The sequence below is a fragment of the Varroa destructor genome, unplaced genomic scaffold (assembly GCF_002443255.2).
Source record: "Varroa destructor unplaced genomic scaffold, Vdes_3.0 BEIS01000007.1, whole genome shotgun sequence".
NCBI lineage: Eukaryota > Metazoa > Arthropoda > Arachnida > Mesostigmata > Varroidae > Varroa > Varroa destructor.
Genome location: NW_019211460.1, coordinates 3,392,370 through 3,410,779, shown reverse-complemented (window position 1 = coordinate 3,410,779; position 18,410 = coordinate 3,392,370). Strand labels below are relative to the sequence as shown.

Genomic DNA, 18,410 nt, shown 5'->3' with positions numbered 1-18,410 from the left:
GTAAGTAACAATTAGCATTAAGTGAATTGCTTTTCTGCAATTAACCTACCGTGACGGTAGTGCTGGCAATAAAATTTTCGTGAGCCTTTATTATACTTAATAAGAAAGTTTTTTTAAAAAAAATTTTTTTAAATTTTTATAAAAAAGAACCCCCCCCCCCCCCCCCAGTATGTCCAAAATGTATATATTGAGGTCGTGAATTGATTTTTCTGATTGTCATCTCTCAGAAGACGCAGGTACCAAAACGTTAACTTCAATCACGACGAAAAGGCCGGCGGTGACAAAGCCGAATCAAGAATCTAGAATGATAACGGAGGTAATAACGACGATTGTGCCGTCAACGACAACGACGACTGTGCCGGTAACGACATCGACAACGACGACGATGTCGCCGACGTCAACGACAACAACGACGACGTCACCAACGGCAACGACGCCCACGTCACCGACGACAACAACAACGACGACACCGACAACAACAACGACGACACCGACGACAACAACGACTACAGAAAAGCCCTCTACTCCGCCAACGACGCCCACAGCATCGCCAACATCATCATCATCAACAACAACAACAGCATCACCACCGACTCCAACGCCAGTTCCCAACCCGAAGATACCGGCACTGGGAAACTTCACTCTGGAAAACAATGCAGGTAATTTTGTTCGGCGCGTTCTGTTGGCCTATTCTATTGAACTGCCCAACCCTAGCTTTGTTTGCGCTTATTTTGACAATATACGCGCCAAGTAGGTCATTTAGTTGCATTATATTCTAAATAAAACCATAGTGAGTGTTTTAGGCAGTGACAAGTGATCTGATTTGAAAAAGGCAGATCGCCACCTACTTGATACTGAACAAAACTTTAATATACACGTAATCACAGAGGATTGCTTTTTCAATATTTCTCTGTTGCTACATGTAGAAAATGATAGTAATCCATAGGAGTAGTGAGACTCTACACTATAGTGCCCTGTGTTGGGCATTTTGGTTATCGTTTATAATTAAATATGCGTATGTTTCCATATAGGTTCAGCGTTTCCTTATTGCGATTGTTACGTTATTGCGATTTTGACGATGACAAATTTTTCGTTGCATACAATTGCGAATTGCAGGTCAAATTTGTCTGATCGTTCAAACGAGAGTAGCGGTCGCGCAAAGACTTAACAAGACCGAGCCGTACCATTTAAATTTCGGAAATGGAACAGTTTCCGAAGCTAATTCAAAATGCGGAAAAGAAAAGATTATCCTCTGGATAAATTTCGTTGAGCAAAATTCGTGGATTCAGGTGACTTTCCTGAAGACTAAGGAATCTTACTTCGTCGGGGATCTCGCGGTTAAAACCGATCATGTTGAAGCTACTAGCAACAGTAAGTTTGGGCATTAACGGACCCGTTATTTTTGTTTTTAATGGTGCTGTAGTTTTTATATCCTCTTTTTCCTAAAGGTGATACCCACGAAGATAATTTTGTAGTATGACTATATTTGACTTGGAGGTGTCGCATTTTTTACAAACGTGAAATTAAGCAAATTTTGATATCTTCAAAAGCATTGTTATTGTTATTAGCAGCAGCAACTTTTATTTTCAATTCATTGTTACACGCGGCCGCAGCTTAACGTTTTGTGTTAACCCCACTGAAATTAGCCATCCTAACGCCAGAGTGCTATCAACATTGATTTTTGTAAGTCTAAAGATCTGTTCGTTCAGTTTGGGGCTTGTAGATGAGATCAGTATGTACAACAATTATAACAGTAATGAGACAATTTTAAATATCAACATATGGATACATTTAAAATTCTTTTACACATCTGCGATTTATTTTCCAGATACATTGAGGCAGTTCGAAGTCGCCGAGAACAAGTACTATAAATGCTCTCAGGCGTCTGAAGTAAGTCTTGGTGAAAAGGCGGTATACCTAGTATTCTCTGATATGAAGTACGAGGCTTTTCGTACTTCGAATTCGGCAAACTTCGTTGGTGTCGAAAAAGAGTGCACATCCGACTACCACTCGGATGTGATGATTATTGCTATTGGTTGTGCAATTGCTCTTTTTGTAGTGATTGTACTAATTGCGTACCTAATCGCTCGTCGCAGGAGCCGGCAAAGGGGATATCAACCTGTGTAGTCTAGTCTCAGAAAGTTAATCTATCCAATGTAGCACCTGCTACAGTATGGGTGGACTAGCTGCAAAATCAATATTACTAATTATTAATGTTAATTGTAAAATTTTAGGGTACAACTGTTTTACAAGTGCAGGCTTACGCAAAATCCTAACCTACAATATAGGCGAATAACTAGTCTGCATTCCACTCGGTCAGACCGAGTCGAATGGCAGCCTTCTTAAAATCAGCATAAGTTCACCCGAGTTTTTTTACATGGATATTTTGCAGCTGTCCTAAGCTTTTACGAGCGGAATTTTTCGAAAGATACTGTGTTACACAGGTAATAAACTGAAAACAGACGAAAATTGCGATTCTCCACTTTTACTTTCTCCTTAGGATGGAGTGCACAGGACATTTGTGCCAGCGCAAGTCGCGTTTGAGTAATGTGTAGCTCTTTCGTTTCAATCTGAAAGGTGTGAGTTAAGCACTGATTTTTCCTGAGGGCAGAAAATATTCAGTTGGGTCAATACAGCCCTCATTAAGTGCTATTGATGTATCGCTTATAAAACATCTTGAGTAATCGTCTTTAAAATGCAGTACGGAATAACAAAAGCGATTTCTTCTATATGAGAAAAATACCATCTCTTTTTAGATGAAATGTACTACCGAAGCAAAAACTAGATGACTTATTCGCTGCTGGCATTAAGCTAGAACTACAACACAAGATTTTAGTAGTAAGTTGCCTTCCTGTTTACTGATTATTCCCTTCAGTTCTCCTATGTATGGTCATATATGAACAAAATAATACGTACATTTCTGTTCTTGATTTTTTTACTACCAGAAGCTCCTTTTTTTTGTTCAATGCTCTTTCCGCCTTCTCGTGAAGGCAGTCTATCCTAGGGCAATGTCTAGGTTAGTCTTTACATTGATGGTGTGACAGGGAACGTAATGCCGTGTTTTCGTCATCATCTCCTAGACAAAGTCAGATATTCGTAAGTATCGTCGTCGTGGCATCGGAACATTACGCTTACGCTGTGTCCAAAGTGAGTGAAATGTAAAACTCAGGAAAATTAACATCCCAGTCACTCACATGGTAAGAACACGTAAAATAGCCCTATTTTGGACGCGCTACTTATATATATATATATATATATATATAGTTGGCAGGTCATTTAAACGTTTTAAATCCGTACCTTCAACTATGGGCGAGCTCGTACACTTAGTTTGCAAATCGATAAACCCTTGCCTAAAGCAATTGACGATTTTGTATCAACAATCATTACCTACTGGTGGCCATACATTCATTTTTGATCTATAAGGAAAATATGTAAAAAAAAACCAAAGATTTAGAACCAAGCCGCTTGACTGGCGCTATATGTTTCAGTAGACTTATCCTTCTTCGCCCAGATTACTGTAATCACAATCCAAGCAGATTTTTTTTTATTGTACTTTAGCAGTTTTGTTCTTCAATCTATCCTTCGACCAGGGAAATCTAGAGATGAACCAAATTTAAGATGGTTTGTAGTTAACAAACATACGACTCTATGATAAGAAGGAATACCTAGTATTATTACTGCACTTATAATCCATTATAACATTAAAAAATAATAGTAATAATATGTGGATGACAAGTCCAAGATATTAGGTATGTATGGGACACTTAGCTGCAACTAAAAATACATGAGTCGGAAATCGATAGTGATGATGATGGTGATGTCAACGAGAGATGTCAATATTACTATTGTCCCAACAATGGTTGAGTATGAATGAAGTCATTCAGATTACCGACAAATATGTAAATTTCATTAAAAAAAAATACTGAATGCGATGATTTTTTTTGACACTGGTCAAGCGCGTTCTGTACATCATCGTAAGAATAAAGGATGATTCTTCCCACGTCTCGAGGCTTAGAGGAGATTTAAACGTCTTTATCTTTTGGTCAATTTTAGTCAAACTAACTATTGAATTAAAACAGACTAGCAAAGAGTTTATTTATTTTTATTTTTATTTTATTTTGAACAATGCTTGTGTTCAATAATTACTGATTTACAAGATACTAGTACAGATCTGTTTTTGTGTACTTTTCCTTCAGATGATTATGCCATTAAAATGAGATAACTATTTGAATAGTTAGTAGTCAACCTTTTACTGTTTCGTTAACTCCGGTAAATTTGTTTCGTCTATTTTTACAGGCCTATAAATAGTGGAGGCTTTCTCGTGCTGCTAATGAACGTGTTTCCTCGATTCTATTGCCACTCCTTTGTTTGTAGATTTTATTCTTGTAATTTACGATGGATTTTGCCATCCTGCGGCTTTTTGTAATTTTATTTATAAAGCCTATGCGTACACAATCGGTTGCTAACAAATGTACAAAATTGTTGTATGCATTCTTACGCTATGTGTTCTAATTGTTATTACAATAGAGATAAAGGTACGAACCTTGTGCATATGTGTAAATGTGACTGAATGTGAACACAATATAAACATAAAACAAATGGACTCAGCGCATACTGCACATCGTGGGTGCTTCATTAGTTGGAAAATTATCTACCTAGTGGCAGTTACTGTCAAATGGATAAACAGCGTTCGTTATTCGTAGAGTCGGGGTGAAGCCCCACTGAAGATGCTGCCGGTGTTCTCGTTTTGTTTCATTCATATTTCCCTTATATAGGAAATGGCATTATGTACAGCCGTGTACGTAGTTCACATCGTTGTCTTCTCACTACGCTGATTTTTTAAGCGATCTTCATATCTGACTTTGCCATTCGCTCGGTAATGAGTAGTAACACCGATTAAGGAGACAAAATAGACTTAGTGATATATTGCCGATTGTTAAACTTTGTCTTTAAGGACGTCTTTTTTTGCTCACGACAGACTGACACCGATAGTAAGAACTCGTAGCTCAGTATTTAGATTCCAGGGCGTCTGACGAGCTTGCTGAGTCAGTATCTATTCGAAAAATCATTTAACAGAACGAAAATAAATATATCAGCGTGCAGTTTTTTTAGCCTGATCTAGATGCACTACTACTAAATGAAAAATCTCAAAAAGCTGCTGCAAAAAAGGTTTGCGAGCCTCCTTACGCCATTCTTTGAACTAGAGATTCATGTCTGTCCGTAATGAGATTATGTAATTTACAAGAGGAGTTGAAAAAAGGCAGTCAGTGTCATTCTAAGATACTGTGACTTCACTTATAGATGTCACACATTGGCTGACTCTATGTCAAACATGACTGTCATTTGGTATCTGTGGAATTAGAATATTTATTATTTTCATAGATCTTGAAAATGCAGGCATGTTTATGTGGAAATTAAGTTATTTATTCGAGCCCGAGCAGTAAATCGGATACACCGTTATAGACTTAAATTCGCCTTGGAGAATAACTAATTTAAGCCAAGTGGGTTTTTGTTATTAATGATCCTTCTTAATTAGAGCTAAAAGAAAATGAAAGTGGCAAACGTTACTCGAAAACGTCTCTTAGAGTAGATTACATATTGAGATTACTTTATTGCTAATGTGGAAGTAAGGCATTTATGTGCGCCTTTATTCTAAGTCCATAGAATTGATATCTGGAACAATACTTGTTGTTTTTGTAAGCGCTTACCCAGTTGCACCGATACTTCGGCTGAATGTAACTTTTCATAAAAAGCTCGGCACTGTACGTGTAAGTATAAAAAAGGCAGATGAAGACCGTACATGTAGAAACAATCAAATCTAAGGATTATACGTTTTCTTATAGTTCGCATACTTTTAACACTTGACATAAACGAACATGACGATTGAAAAACACTTCTTTTGTATAAAGGGTGATAAACTACATGCAAGACTCTATTGAAACAATAGTCTACAGCTTGATGATTAGAACGGAATCGGCTATATAACATGCTTTTTCCTTTAAAAAATTTGATGCCCCATTTTTTTATCGGTTTTTATGTAATAGAATCGACAAGATAGTCGCTGGTTCTGTATGTCGTACTTAGGTGTATCTGTAATATGTATGTACCTTACAGGAGCTACAAATCTCGAAAGGGGCAGCAGTAAACCCTGGTGCACATGATTACGATGAGAAAAAGTGCTGATCCAGTGCACCTAAAGCGTACATACACATTCACATTCTTAAGCGCCGTAGTAAATCTTATTATTGCTTATGTACAAGTAAGTAAATTTCTGCAGAAATGTATGTCATGTGGACAAAGAGACTGTACAATGATTAGAGCTACTTGACAGACTTACATAGATAGATAGTGTTTGTTACGAAAACAAATTAAAAACCTATGAACGTACTTAGAACTAAATGGGGTAATTAAGCAGGGACCCATCCAATAGCTTTCCATGGCGAGAGCGGGCGGGGTAGCAAAGCCCCATAGATTTCTTCTTACAGCAAGAGTTCAGCATCTCTAGTAGACAAAAGGAAGTGAAGGATGCTTTTGGATTTGGAGGAAATCTATGTATCTGAATTGTGCAAAGTGTGTTGAAATTTATTAGTATATAAATAAAAGTGCATACTACGAAAACCGCTGCTATAGGAGGGGACGCAATACTACCTGAAAGGTCTACAACTATATCCCTTAGTAATTAGCCAACCAATACTATTAATTGGTTATCATAAAGAACTTAGCTCTTGTCAACATTGTCGATACATACCTAGCACATGGATAAGTGCATCATTTTCAAGATTATACACGCGATTATGAGAGGATATACTAAATATATATATAAAAAGATTAGAAAACTAAGTGGATAATGAACGAGAAGGACCGGTATCATAGGAGATACTGTACATATTTATTATTTTCGTTTTCTTTTGTTTTTCTAGTTTGTAGGAGCTATACTAATAAAATGTGCCCTAAAAAACCGCGTTCATTAGCTAAAGAAATGAGCTTTGCTGCATTCACAAATGTTACATAATAAAATAATAGTAATTAATATTATTATAAAACATTTACGATAAGAATTATAGCTATGATAGGAATGAATAAAATAATTATTATTAATAGAAATAATCTTTAGAGTGGCGATACAGTTGCATCGTTTCAGAGTAGATCAAGAAAATTTTACTGTGTTTACTAAATGGTTAGCCTCAGGGGGCATTCCTAACTACTACACAGAGTGTCCCAAAAATGTAATTTTCGTAAATTTTGTAAACTTCGTAGATCATCGGTTTTCTAACGTACTTTTTCTTTAAGATATCTTCGCAAGAAAAAGAAAATTGGCATTAGATCTGGAGAGGTGCAGTGTATTTCAAAGGGATTTTTTCGTTACACCTCTCTATTTGTAAAACTCTTTTATTAATATGTGCTCTTACATCACGATAAAAGTACACCTGCTGTTGGAAATAAAACTGGCCATCTCTACCAAGGTCCTCCCGAATACTTAATAAAACATAGTTTTGATGTAAATTGTCAAAAAATATTCAATAAATTAACGTGTATACGTTTGTTTGAGGCACACTGTATGTATCTCTTGTGTAAGTCGACAGAAATGTTAATAATATTTCAACAAGTACTTTCTTTACACTGTGCCGGTCGACTTGATTGCTTATTGGCTAATTGCAATAAGATATTAAACGTTGGAAAATTAAATATTAAAAAAGCACACCTTTGACATTTGGTAAATTTAGCTGGTTTACTCAAGGTAGGCCGCGATTAAAAATCGATTACAAACCAGTCGCGTCTGTCATGTCAGTATGTGTTCCGACAGACCTTCGCCAACTTTACTGAAAACATATTAGCATTACGTTATTTTGGAGCAAAGAAACGATTATTTGAGAAAGGAACGAATTCAAGAGAGGAGAAAAAAAAACGAAAAATGTGAATACATACAAGTAACGGTAAATTTGGATTGAGTATCATTCAACATTTATGTCAGCTCAGTTGTTAATTGAATGATGACAATGGCATATACAGATGCAACAAGTGATTAGAATCGAGGGTCAAAACTACAAAAGATATCTGAAGTTAGTCCAACGCTGCACACGTAATAGAGGGAAGAGAACACGAAAAATCACAAATGGCAATGTCACCATGCAGATGTAGCAATATATAACGTAAAACTGTAACGGTGTCAAATTCTAAAATGAATAAAAAATAGTTTATTATAAAAATTCATATCTGTTGTCATTCAACTTAACCTTCTTCGGAATATACTCTCGGAGCATGCTTGCGACCTAATTTTGCTTCCTGTTAGATATATATATATTTTTTTTTCGAATGGCCAAGTGTTTAGTCCAAAACAACCAGAAGTTTTTGCTGTTTCAAGTCCCATCTACAACACCTATTACACAATATCTGTAGATTTCTTGTGTTATATATATATATATATATAGTGTGGAGCGTATAGATTGAGATCTATGCTTTGTTTCTCAGACCATCTAAATAAAGACAGGTATTTTTAAAAATATTATTCCTGATGGTACTGGCCATTTAGTGTAATCCACCTCGCTGAGAGCTTCAATTCGGGACTCAAGCTACTGTTAGTAATCTTCATAATGTCTTTTTTTAATCCGCGAATTACTTTGTAATCGTCAAGTGATACTGCTGGATGTGAACTCACTAAAGTGTCGTTCAAATAAGCTGCATCTGAAAAATTTCATACATTTCAGTTTGATAGAAGGCTAGAATCCTAAGAGTACAAATGTTCAAAAAAAGTCTCAAAAAGACCAACTGCTGAAGGTTCTCTTTGGCAATTAATATTCTTTTCTTTAAAACGGTCCTTACTTTACGTATTAGAAACCTAGACGTATCGAAAATGGCTGTGAGCCATTTCTTTAGTGAATTTTCGAGTTCTTCAAATCCAAGCCCTATCCCAAAAAATCGTCCAGCCTTCTGGAATTCTTTTGTTGTATTTTAAGCCACACGAAAACTAGCAATAATACAGACGATCGATTTCGCACGAAGTTTTCAATTTTTGATAAGGGAGGGAGAAATATTGGATAATCGCTGATCTTAGCTCAAAATTTTCTAAACACTGTGTTTTGCCGTGATGAATTTGTTGTTCTGTTTTAGATAGAACTGGCTTCTGGCCGGCACCACGAATAGTGGATGGACGCATGTTCGTCACGAAAAGCAACCCGCCAAAGTTTTCACTTATTTAAATCTACAATCCTGTATATAGACATTACAAAGCTTTTTAAAAGGGTTTATTTATTAAAGTCGCATTATATAACTGGGCCTGTTAAGAGTAGTAAAGAGAAACCTCTAACATTTATGTAAAGGCGAGCAATCCAACATTGCATGATAGAAAATTATTAGCACACCTATAGTGTTTCACAACGTTTTTCTATTAAACCAGCCACCACTTTGTGAACTTTTTTCAGAAGCAACGCGATTTGTTAGAGGTATCGCTCTACCCGGTCACATTTAGACGACGCGGGAGGGTTGTGGAATCTCAATCGTAATAACGGCCTAGACGTGTAAATTATGGCTAAGATTGATCGAAAAACGCAACTGAAACTTATACAGCATCGCACTAACTGGAATCGAAATTCGATGAAGTAAGCACATTCCTAACGCCGCCTAAAGGCTACACTGACTTCAAAGTCATTATGGCCACACAAAACTAGAGCACACATTTTAAGGCTGGTTTGTTAAAAAAAAACACAGTCTACTTGTATGATAATAGTAAACACTTTTTCTAGAACCGCTGAGCCAAACACCAGCGCTTACGGCTTTACTGTAGCTGCAAGGGCTATTTAATGAACCAATAAGGGGGTCTCACCGACGTGCAATAGGTATCAGCAGGTTTTAAACACAAACTTATGTTTTGCTCAACAGCAATGGCGGTTATACATGTACACATATTATACTTCGGAAACGGTATTGTCATTTTGCTTGTATCACGCAAGCTTTATCGAACTGTTGTTTACATATATTGTCCGAATTAAGCAAACTGTCATCCGCTGATGCACTAGCAGTAACGAGCGCATAAAATAAACCAGTAAAATTACCTATAAATAACATCGGCTATTATTCGATACAAATGCAACGTGTTTCCTATGAATATGATTTGTAAATGAGCGTTAAATATTATAACTGTTTATTCCGACTTCATTGTAAGGCACAAGAAACAAGCACGTAATTTTCTGGTTCAAATCTTCAACGCGGTGTTAATGCATTGTACACGAATAACAACTTTTCGCAGCTTTTTTTTTTTTTTTTTTTTTACAGGTTTTAGTATTTACTTCGTATTTTGATTTACATCGGTAAACCTTGTTTTTGAGTTATTCTTCACGCCAAAACGTACGTTTGTATGTTAGGAAATTTTTTCATCTGGCTATAGAAGCCCGGACGGAATTTAGTGTTTTGGACATGGTCCTCATCCTACCAATAGCGTTCCATTTGTATCTAGTTATGTAGACGGGTTTTTTGGACTGATTTCTATCGGACGCTCTCACAGCCCGACGAAGGAGGTCGGATGGTTCCGTGAGTGACACGCATAAACATAGATAATCGGGACAGTTGACAAGGACCAGCGAAAACAACGAACTGTTTATGGAAATATGTTTTTTTCCTATAATGAGCAATAGTATTTGGCTTATGGATTCCGTATAGACAGCGTTCATAATAACAGTCCGTGTGTTAGTCTAGTGGATCCTTGCTTGGCTGATAGCATTAGGAACACCTAGTGGCGGTGTAGGTTCGAATCCAGGCATATTCTTATCCTAGTGAGAATCAACCGTCTGATAGATGCTAAACGGTGGAATACCGGATATACTCCACGCATATAGTATACGAATAATATCTATGGTTCAAACTTTATTGCCGGAGCAATTAAAAGTGGAATGAATTGGCCTATCTTCATCAAGTTAATTATAGACGACCCGAAGTTACCTTAACTAGAATAAATGGTTAGATGAAACGGATCAGTGAAAAGTGAATATAAATCGTCCTATCTACAGATCATCTCTCGGATATGTTATTTTACAGGCTCAACTGCCTTAGTAAGCTGTGCAGAGTTGTTAAGTTTCTGAATTCTGTGAATGTGTGACTTATGGTGCAAACAACCTGTACAGTTGAATCCCAACGGATTGTTCATCACGACTCGAACCAAGATCGATAAAAAGCAGTGATTTTATAGACAAGGACTGATATTGCTCATCCCTTGAGTTGTAAGTTTATTGATATTTTATATTTGAGGCATAGCAAAATGATGTTTCGTCTCAATATTGCATAAAACACGAATTCCATTTAACATTATTGTACACAATATGATTTCGCTTGACGAATGATGATGACCTAGTAAATATGCGCTGTACATCTTCTTCTTTTGCTTCTTGTTTACACGATCTGTGAATGCGATACATAATAGTCAGAGTTCGTTGTACTCATATATTAATATATTTTGGTTGGTTTGTTATCGAAAGCTCTTGTTGATCATAACAAGCTACCATTGCAGGTTAATCTATTTTTTGTACTTAGTGTATCCTATACTACGGTAGTAAATTGTAATTATCTAGCAATATATTAGCCACTGTTCCGACCGTTTAATCAAATAAACTCTCGCAGAATTTCACGAAGCAATCATGAGACCTAGTAAGTTCCCTGACTATTAAAGACTAGTAAAAGTTAATAAACACCTTTTATTCATACACTGACCATTGGAGTAGATAAACGTGGGATTTTTTTTTTATAAAACTATCAATATTATTGAAAAAAATTACCGATTATAATGACTTCAAGGGTGATTTTTAGTCCTAGCCGAAAAAACCGAGTTATTTTTAACTGAAAAGGTTCCCAAGTGATTGAAAGAAGGCGGTGTGTCACGGACATATCTCGTAATCAGTAGAAAAGCGGTCTTGTATTTTAGTTGAAGTGGCCGTGTAATAAAAGCCTCCAACACCGTTTTAGCGCAGAAGTGATTACTTAAAATCTCTAGACAGCTATATGAGTCTTGACACTTTTTTAGAAATTCGCAGATTTCGTGAAAAACTTCTTTGCCTCGCATCGGTAAATAAATAAAGCATAAGATTCGTAAGCTCTATTGTACATGTTTTACAACAAGCTTCAATAATGTTGCAATGTACAAACGTGACTTGCCGAAGGTTTGATAAATTAACCCAATATTTACTACTAAACGGACTTATTGTTTGCATCGGTAAGCGCTTACATAAGCGGGTTAATGATCTGGTGTTTATATTTTTACGAAGCGTATGCTTGAATCGCTAGTGTATGGGGGGTCAATATGCATCTAAATATAAAGTAATGGTCGGCCGAACGTATTCAGAGAAATAGGATTTATAGCTCTTATCAGAAGTAGAACACTCGCGCTCCGTGAGAATTTCATCTACTTCCCTTATATTGGCACACCAACATGTGCAGGGTCGACATAGGCTCGCTAGAATCATGTTTCCTACGTGGTGGAAACATAATCAAACCTTTTATAAAAGCAATTTTATTATTTATTTTTATTGTCATTATTATCTAGAAACAATCACAATAGGCGCTATGATGTTTGTGGTAGGTGGCTATAATATAAATATGAGGTATTCTTAAAGCAAAACTCCCATGCTAGGGCAATTTTACTAACAAGGAGATGTATGGCACGAGTGATTTGCCTTAATAATTTGTCAACACAGCAGCATCCAATGGCAGTTGCGACATATTGCCATTGGATATATATCAACTAACTTGACCGTACGGATTCGGTTTCCAACGTGTGGACAACCGAAACCTGTTGAGAGTTACTGGAGTTACCCATACGATCTTTTATTATATCGAAGTTAGTTACGCCGAAGCCTTTCGTCATTTGTAGGGCCCGAAAATGGTTAGGATGAATCGACTCAATGAAATCGTCATGCGACAACAGCAGAAGCTAGACATCCAACACGAGCTAATGCTTACGAAGGAAAAACGGCTTGAGGTACGCTGCGTTCGATGATCTGACTGTTCTAAAATAAAGATAAACTTCATCGAATAAAAGTAAACCTTTTTTTACCTTTTATATAGCATTCAATGTTCGCATCCGATCTTCTGTTTTTCAGAGCTAGGCAATACATTTTTTTACATAGAAATCATGTTGTTTTTGTTGCTGCTTGTCTGTAATTATTGAACGAGTTCACGATCTTTAATCGTCATAATAACTATTCGTAGTCTACTTCCTGTTTCTAACCATTCTAACACCCATTCTCAATGCAGTTACGTCTAGCCTATATGTGTACACTTCGCTTTATTTTTCATACTTTATTTTTAACCTAACACTTATTCGATAAACAAATTTTAGGTCTAATCGGTGTTGGTGAGTAAGCCGGTTGCCGAAGTGGTGCATCTCTATTTCAGTTAGAAGAAGGAGAATTTTAACGTATATTACGACAATACAAACTGCAATACTTGTATCCATTTTAAGGTGCTTCGAGATGCAGGGAAACTTCACGCTGTTGAGGCGAAGGTTCGCTCACTTCGATCGCGTCGAGAAGCTGTTGAAGAACAAGAGAATCGTAACGCTATGCTACGAGTCGAATTAGATAGGCTAGCTGGACTTTTCAGGCAGAAACAGACAGATCTTAATGCGCTAGTACAACGCGTTGAGGTGCGTTCACGTGCTGATCTATCCTATTTGCATAAGTAGTGCAGCAAAGCCAAAGATATCAATCGTAAGCGAAGACTGGCAGTGTATCAAGTCGGAGAGGAATCATTTTATTGTAATCGTCTATTTAGTATAGTTTTGCTCGTATTGTTCATGCTTAACGAAACTCGGCGAAGATCGTTCGTTAGAATGAAGACCGTCTTTCTTTCTCTTTTGTAGACTGTAATAAATTTCTTCGTTGCCTCAATAGGTTTTGGCTGGCCAGTTAGATGAACTTGAACGAACTTCTAATTATGTTCAGCAACTGCGTGACCGCTTGGAGAAAAAGCGGGCCTCAAACGAAGGCCTTGATAGTGGATGCCAGCCTGACAGCCAGCCTTTAAAATATAGAAACACTTTGCCACCGAACAGCAGGTAATTAGCTTTCTTCCAGTATTCGACAGATAGAACTCACTAACAAACTCGTCGTCAGTTATTTTAGTACTGGCTTTACACAGCTTAAAATCGTAATAATACAACGTTAACGTTTTAAAAGAAGGTCAAGGTTGCTTCAGAATCTTGCGTATTGAGATTTGTGCAACTGAAGAAAGACTACATAAGGTAACTATTAGCCATATGTCACCGTATATTCATTCATACGGCATCATATATTCACGTTTATTAACTGAGTCATCGACTGTATTGTTTCAGAATAAATCGACCTTTTACTGCAGTTGTCAATCCTCAACCGAGAAGCAGAGAATCCGAATCAGGCACATCTCTTACAAATGAGTCAAACACCCTCGACACCACTTCAGCCACGTCGACCGCCATCATTGGACTAGGTGAGAATTTCTTTCATTGCGCAATACAGAGCGGGTCAAGACTATGGAGGCCTTTTTCGTAATGGATTTATCTAGTTCTGCACAAGCGCACTCTTCCAGCTACTACGAATGCTAGTTTAGTTAGGCTTATCATTTCCCATCCATAATATTTTTTGTTAAAATCATAGGGCTAAGGCAGCAATTTTTGTTTACACTTTGTCTTAAGTAGCATGTAAGTAGTACACTTCTATTTGCTATTTCTTACAAACACGAACGCAACCCTAAAATAGCAAAGTGCCAAAAATTTGATTCAAATATCTTCAATGTGCGATTTCGCCCGAGGTAATCTTATGGAGAAAAAAACGTCTTGATAATAAGTACAATTTGTCAACGACTAACAAGCTACAATTTATATTCCTTGTTTCGGGGTTCACCATGAAAACAGAGAACTTGAAAAATTCAAGCGGAACGACTTCAGTTATATCAAACGATAAAGCCTCGAAGAAGAAAACAAAAGATAAATCAAGGCGGGTAAGTGAATTTTTTATTGCGACCATTGGCATTCTATTTTCTAGCTGGCACCCTAGAAAATGCCGAGCATTCTTGTTTGTTATATCTTAGTAGGACTGAACGTTTTCAAGGGGGTAGTTTTATAATGAAAGTCGCGCCTCTTAATGTCGATGTTGTCTCTGCTAGCTTTTGTCAGTAATAGTTCTGCATTGCCATTATTAATATACAGACAAAATCAAAGTGAGAACATTTCATTGCCATTTTTCCAACTTTGTAACTTTAAGATTAAATTTTCGCACTAATACTTAACTTGCAAACCGAACCTGCTCGTCAATTTTCTATTGCCATCGGTATTGACTGCTTTGTTTGTTACATAGGTAAGCTTCGATCCGTTAGCGCTGCTTTTGGACGCAGCTCTTGAAGGTGAACTTGACCTCGTAGCCCGTATCGTGTCTTCTACAATGAATCCACACAATGACGATAAAGCAAGCGTCCAACCTACCCCTATCATCGATCGTGGTAATGACGAAGGCATCACTGCCCTACACAATGCCATTTGCGCTTCGCATCTTCCCGTTGTTCTCTACCTTATCGAAGCCGGCTGCGACGTAAACGCCCAGGTACGAGTACTGTCCTTCGGAAGCGTTTCATCAGTTTCCTGGAAGTGCTTTTGATATACCGGTTTTATTTGCAGTAACGTACTGGCTAGAATATGGTTTATGTTCATGTTCCTTATCTTCTTATGCGTCAGTCTCAGAGGCACTCTAATAAGCAAGCATACGCCGATAAGTACCCACTCGAAAATTTGTATATTTTTACATATTTCCGACAAAAAGTGAGATCTATGACAAAGCGTCGCACAATACTAAATATATCGCTCGAATTCTCAGGACGCTGATGGTTGGACCCCGCTTCACTGCGCTGCATCATGTAATAATGCCCGTGTGGCAAAGGCGCTTGTTGAGGCTGGGGCGTGCGTTTACGCCATGACGCACGCTGATAAGGAGACTCCGCTTGACAAATGTGAGCGCCAGGAGCCTGGATTCGATGAATGCTTTGAGCTTTTAATGTCTGCGCAGAATCAACTGGACGGTCATGTTCACGCGATGTTTGCGTATGAAAAGGAAAATGACGACGAACTTAGCTATAAACAGGACGATGTACTTACGATACTCAGACGGGGCGATGGGAAAGAACGTGAGTGGTACTGGTGTAGAGCAGAAACCACAAATGAGGAAGGTTATGTAGCAAGAAATTTGCTCGCTTCGTATCCCCGAAAACCGAGAAGAAGTGACGTTGACATAAGTACCATTGAGACTATTGCTTCGTCCAAGGACTCATCTGAGCTGGATGATTTCACTGGATCCACTACGATAGGTTTGTCAAGCAACGACATCAGCGCTAATAATAAAGAAAACATCTTATTAGTTGTCAACAATAATATCCATAGTTCAGGTCATATCCACCATCAGCAGCAGGAGCAGCATTCAGCGAACAGTTCACCTAACATGGATATGGACGAAGATCATGAAGAATAGCAGAGCCATATTTTTTCGTTTTTATCATTATTAATCTGTCTAACATGAATATTGATATTATCATGCGATAATAATTCCAACAATAGGAAAGGGCGCACGGACAAAAGAAACGACTGACCGTTAGCTCAATGAGCTTAACAAAGACCCTCTATTCAATAACGTTATTATTTGTGTTCGTTGCAGGTCTCAGTATATTTCCCTTTTTGTCCAATAATTAAAAGTATGCAAAAATACTTTACGATAAGAGGAACATGTAGACACCGTTTTGATTTTTCGTATAACATTGTTGCACGATTTAGTGACTTGTAGTTCTATTATGATCGACACGTACGTGTTCGACTATTTCGCCCGTATCTGTTGATTGCTTTTGAGCTTTCATTGGCGTTTGATCGATCCTAGAATCTGGCTCACCAGAAGGCGGGCGATCTATCTTTGACGGTGCATATGATAGTGCTAATTAGAATAGCCTGGAAGACGGACGCACAGCATTTCGTCCTCGTCGTCTTCCTTTGTCCGTCGTTGAGATGGATTCATAGCGAAGCTTCGCGCACGAATATGTCACTCGATGTTTTGATTGATATCGACCTGGTTAACAGTATGTATACACTAAATGTATATACTCCCTTAAATAGATCACTATTTTCTCTGGCAGTAGCTCATACCAACAGCATCATTCCATCACATATTGACTTTTTTAAGCGTACGGCCTACTACGGCATTTAAAGCCACAGGTTGACGATGGGCTTGACTTGTAATAGCGAGTGGTGCAGTGGTCGCTGTTGTAAGTGAATCACCTCAACCATATGTTGCTGACGTAGGTAAGTGCTTGTTCTTTCATGATGAAGTACAAATGTTACCTGGCATCAACTTCTTCGTGATTCGAGAATACGATTGTATAGCTATCCTCCGAATCAGGCCGTGAAACCGTTCGATGGATGCGGTCGTTAACAATTACCTTTATAATATATAGTGCAAGACTCAGTCATACCTTAAACACGGACATCCTCTTTTTTATTTCCCGAACTAAGTGCCACGTGGAGCGGCGACATGGGGCCGCCGTAAGTCAACCATACATTAGCGACTATGTGATGTAAGATGTACCGGAAAAGTCTACTCGTGTCACAATGGCCACAGATAAATTACAATAGCGTTAGTAGCTCTGATCAACGATACAACGATATTTATGGTTCTATTGATATTGTCAAGCCGTAAAATCTCGCAGCGCGTTTATAGCTATGTACAGTAAAAATAAATTTACAGGTTTTTTTTTTACAAATGGTTCTTTAATGTATATGTTCTACCTTAAATGTTAGGTATATCATTGATGATTACTGTGACGGTTGACGATACGAAGCTTCAAGGCTATGCAGATAGTAGAGGATTGACAGTTTCCGTTCTCAAAACTACGTTGAGTAGAACGTTTAGTCTTATCTTTAGTAGATTATAGGGAATACGGTTAAATATATCAGCGTAGATAAGCCGATAGCGCCGAGCGCTGCTAAAGTTAAACGCAAGCACTTGATCGACGTTCTTCTCAATATCAGTTCCATAGTTTCGGAATATTATCCTCTTGCAGACGTTCATAGCTCTCCTTGTGGTTCATAGTATGAGTTGTTCTTCAGATTTACGGATTTACCTATTCGCTTCGTAGTAGACTTCGGAACACGAGGTTCTAAGATGTCTTTATTCAAGCTAGATCTCTAAACGTAATTTTGCTTTAATCATTAAAAACACTGACACTTCAACCATTTGATGGTCAACTATTTTAGCCAGCCGGGACCGATAGTGCGAATTTTTGCGGATAACGTTATTGTATATAATCATAACGATACAGGGATAAATTTAAGTTATAACTCGATTTATTTAAATCTAGGATTTTGACGTGACAAAATGTGTAGGCTATTCATAGGAACAACAATTATATGGACAATATAT

At 37.6% G+C, this 18,410-nt stretch overlaps 2 protein-coding genes and 1 long non-coding RNA gene across 8 annotated transcripts in view; 2 read left to right on the top strand and 1 right to left on the bottom strand.

The window, feature by feature from the left end:
• The window catches only part of LOC111253735 (lysosome-associated membrane glycoprotein 1-like), a 10,114-nt gene extending 7,639 nt beyond the window's left edge, over positions 1-2,475 (top strand). The window contains exons 2-4 of one of the 2 annotated variants that reach the window (XM_022813604.2): positions 231-659; positions 1,117-1,371; positions 1,829-2,475. In XM_022813604.2, the coding sequence (XP_022669339.1) occupies positions 231-659; positions 1,117-1,371; positions 1,829-2,127 (983 nt within the window). In that variant the 3' untranslated portion in view covers positions 2,128-2,475. Of the gene's footprint in view, positions 1-227; positions 660-1,116; positions 1,372-1,828 lie in introns of both variants that reach the window. The other variant, XM_022813602.2, reaches the window with a different exon arrangement.
• A 1,610-nt stretch (positions 2,476-4,085) lies between these two features.
• Positions 4,086-10,036, bottom strand: LOC147754200 (uncharacterized). Its single transcript, XR_015316637.1, has 2 exons — positions 9,821-10,036; positions 4,086-7,820 (listed from the first exon to the last, which is right to left on the bottom strand). It is a non-coding gene; the product is annotated as an uncharacterized LOC147754200 (long non-coding RNA).
• A 351-nt stretch (positions 10,037-10,387) lies between these two features.
• On the top strand, positions 10,388-17,762 carry ASPP (Ankyrin-repeat, SH3-domain, and Proline-rich-region containing Protein). 5 transcript variants are annotated; one of them, XM_022813597.2, is made up of 9 exons: positions 10,388-10,524; positions 11,029-11,210; positions 12,854-12,961; positions 13,445-13,627; positions 13,875-14,038; positions 14,315-14,448; positions 14,873-14,958; positions 15,315-15,557; positions 15,828-17,762. In XM_022813597.2, exons 3-9 carry the CDS (start codon positions 12,863-12,865, stop codon positions 16,473-16,475), a joined length of 1,557 nt encoding a protein of 518 aa, XP_022669332.1. In that variant the 5' UTR covers positions 10,388-10,524; positions 11,029-11,210; positions 12,854-12,862; the 3' UTR covers positions 16,476-17,762. The 5 variants fall into 5 exon arrangements, with proteins under 5 accessions (XP_022669332.1, XP_022669334.1, XP_086830509.1 ...); XM_022813599.2 differs by having other exon boundaries at positions 10,433-10,734; XM_086974383.1 differs by having other exon boundaries at positions 10,433-10,738.
• Positions 17,763-18,410: the final 648 nt, after the last annotated feature.

Coding starts and splice junctions, on each gene's coding strand:
- ASPP (XM_022813597.2), top strand. CDS start 12,863: ATGGTTAGGATGAATCGACTCAATGAAATCGTCATGCGACAACAGCAG. Junction 12,962..13,444: donor CGAAGGAAAAACGGCTTGAG/GTACGCTGCGTT, acceptor ATCCATTTTAAG/GTGCTTCGAGATGCAGGGAA. Junction 13,628..13,874: donor CGCTAGTACAACGCGTTGAG/GTGCGTTCACGT, acceptor TTGCCTCAATAG/GTTTTGGCTGGCCAGTTAGA.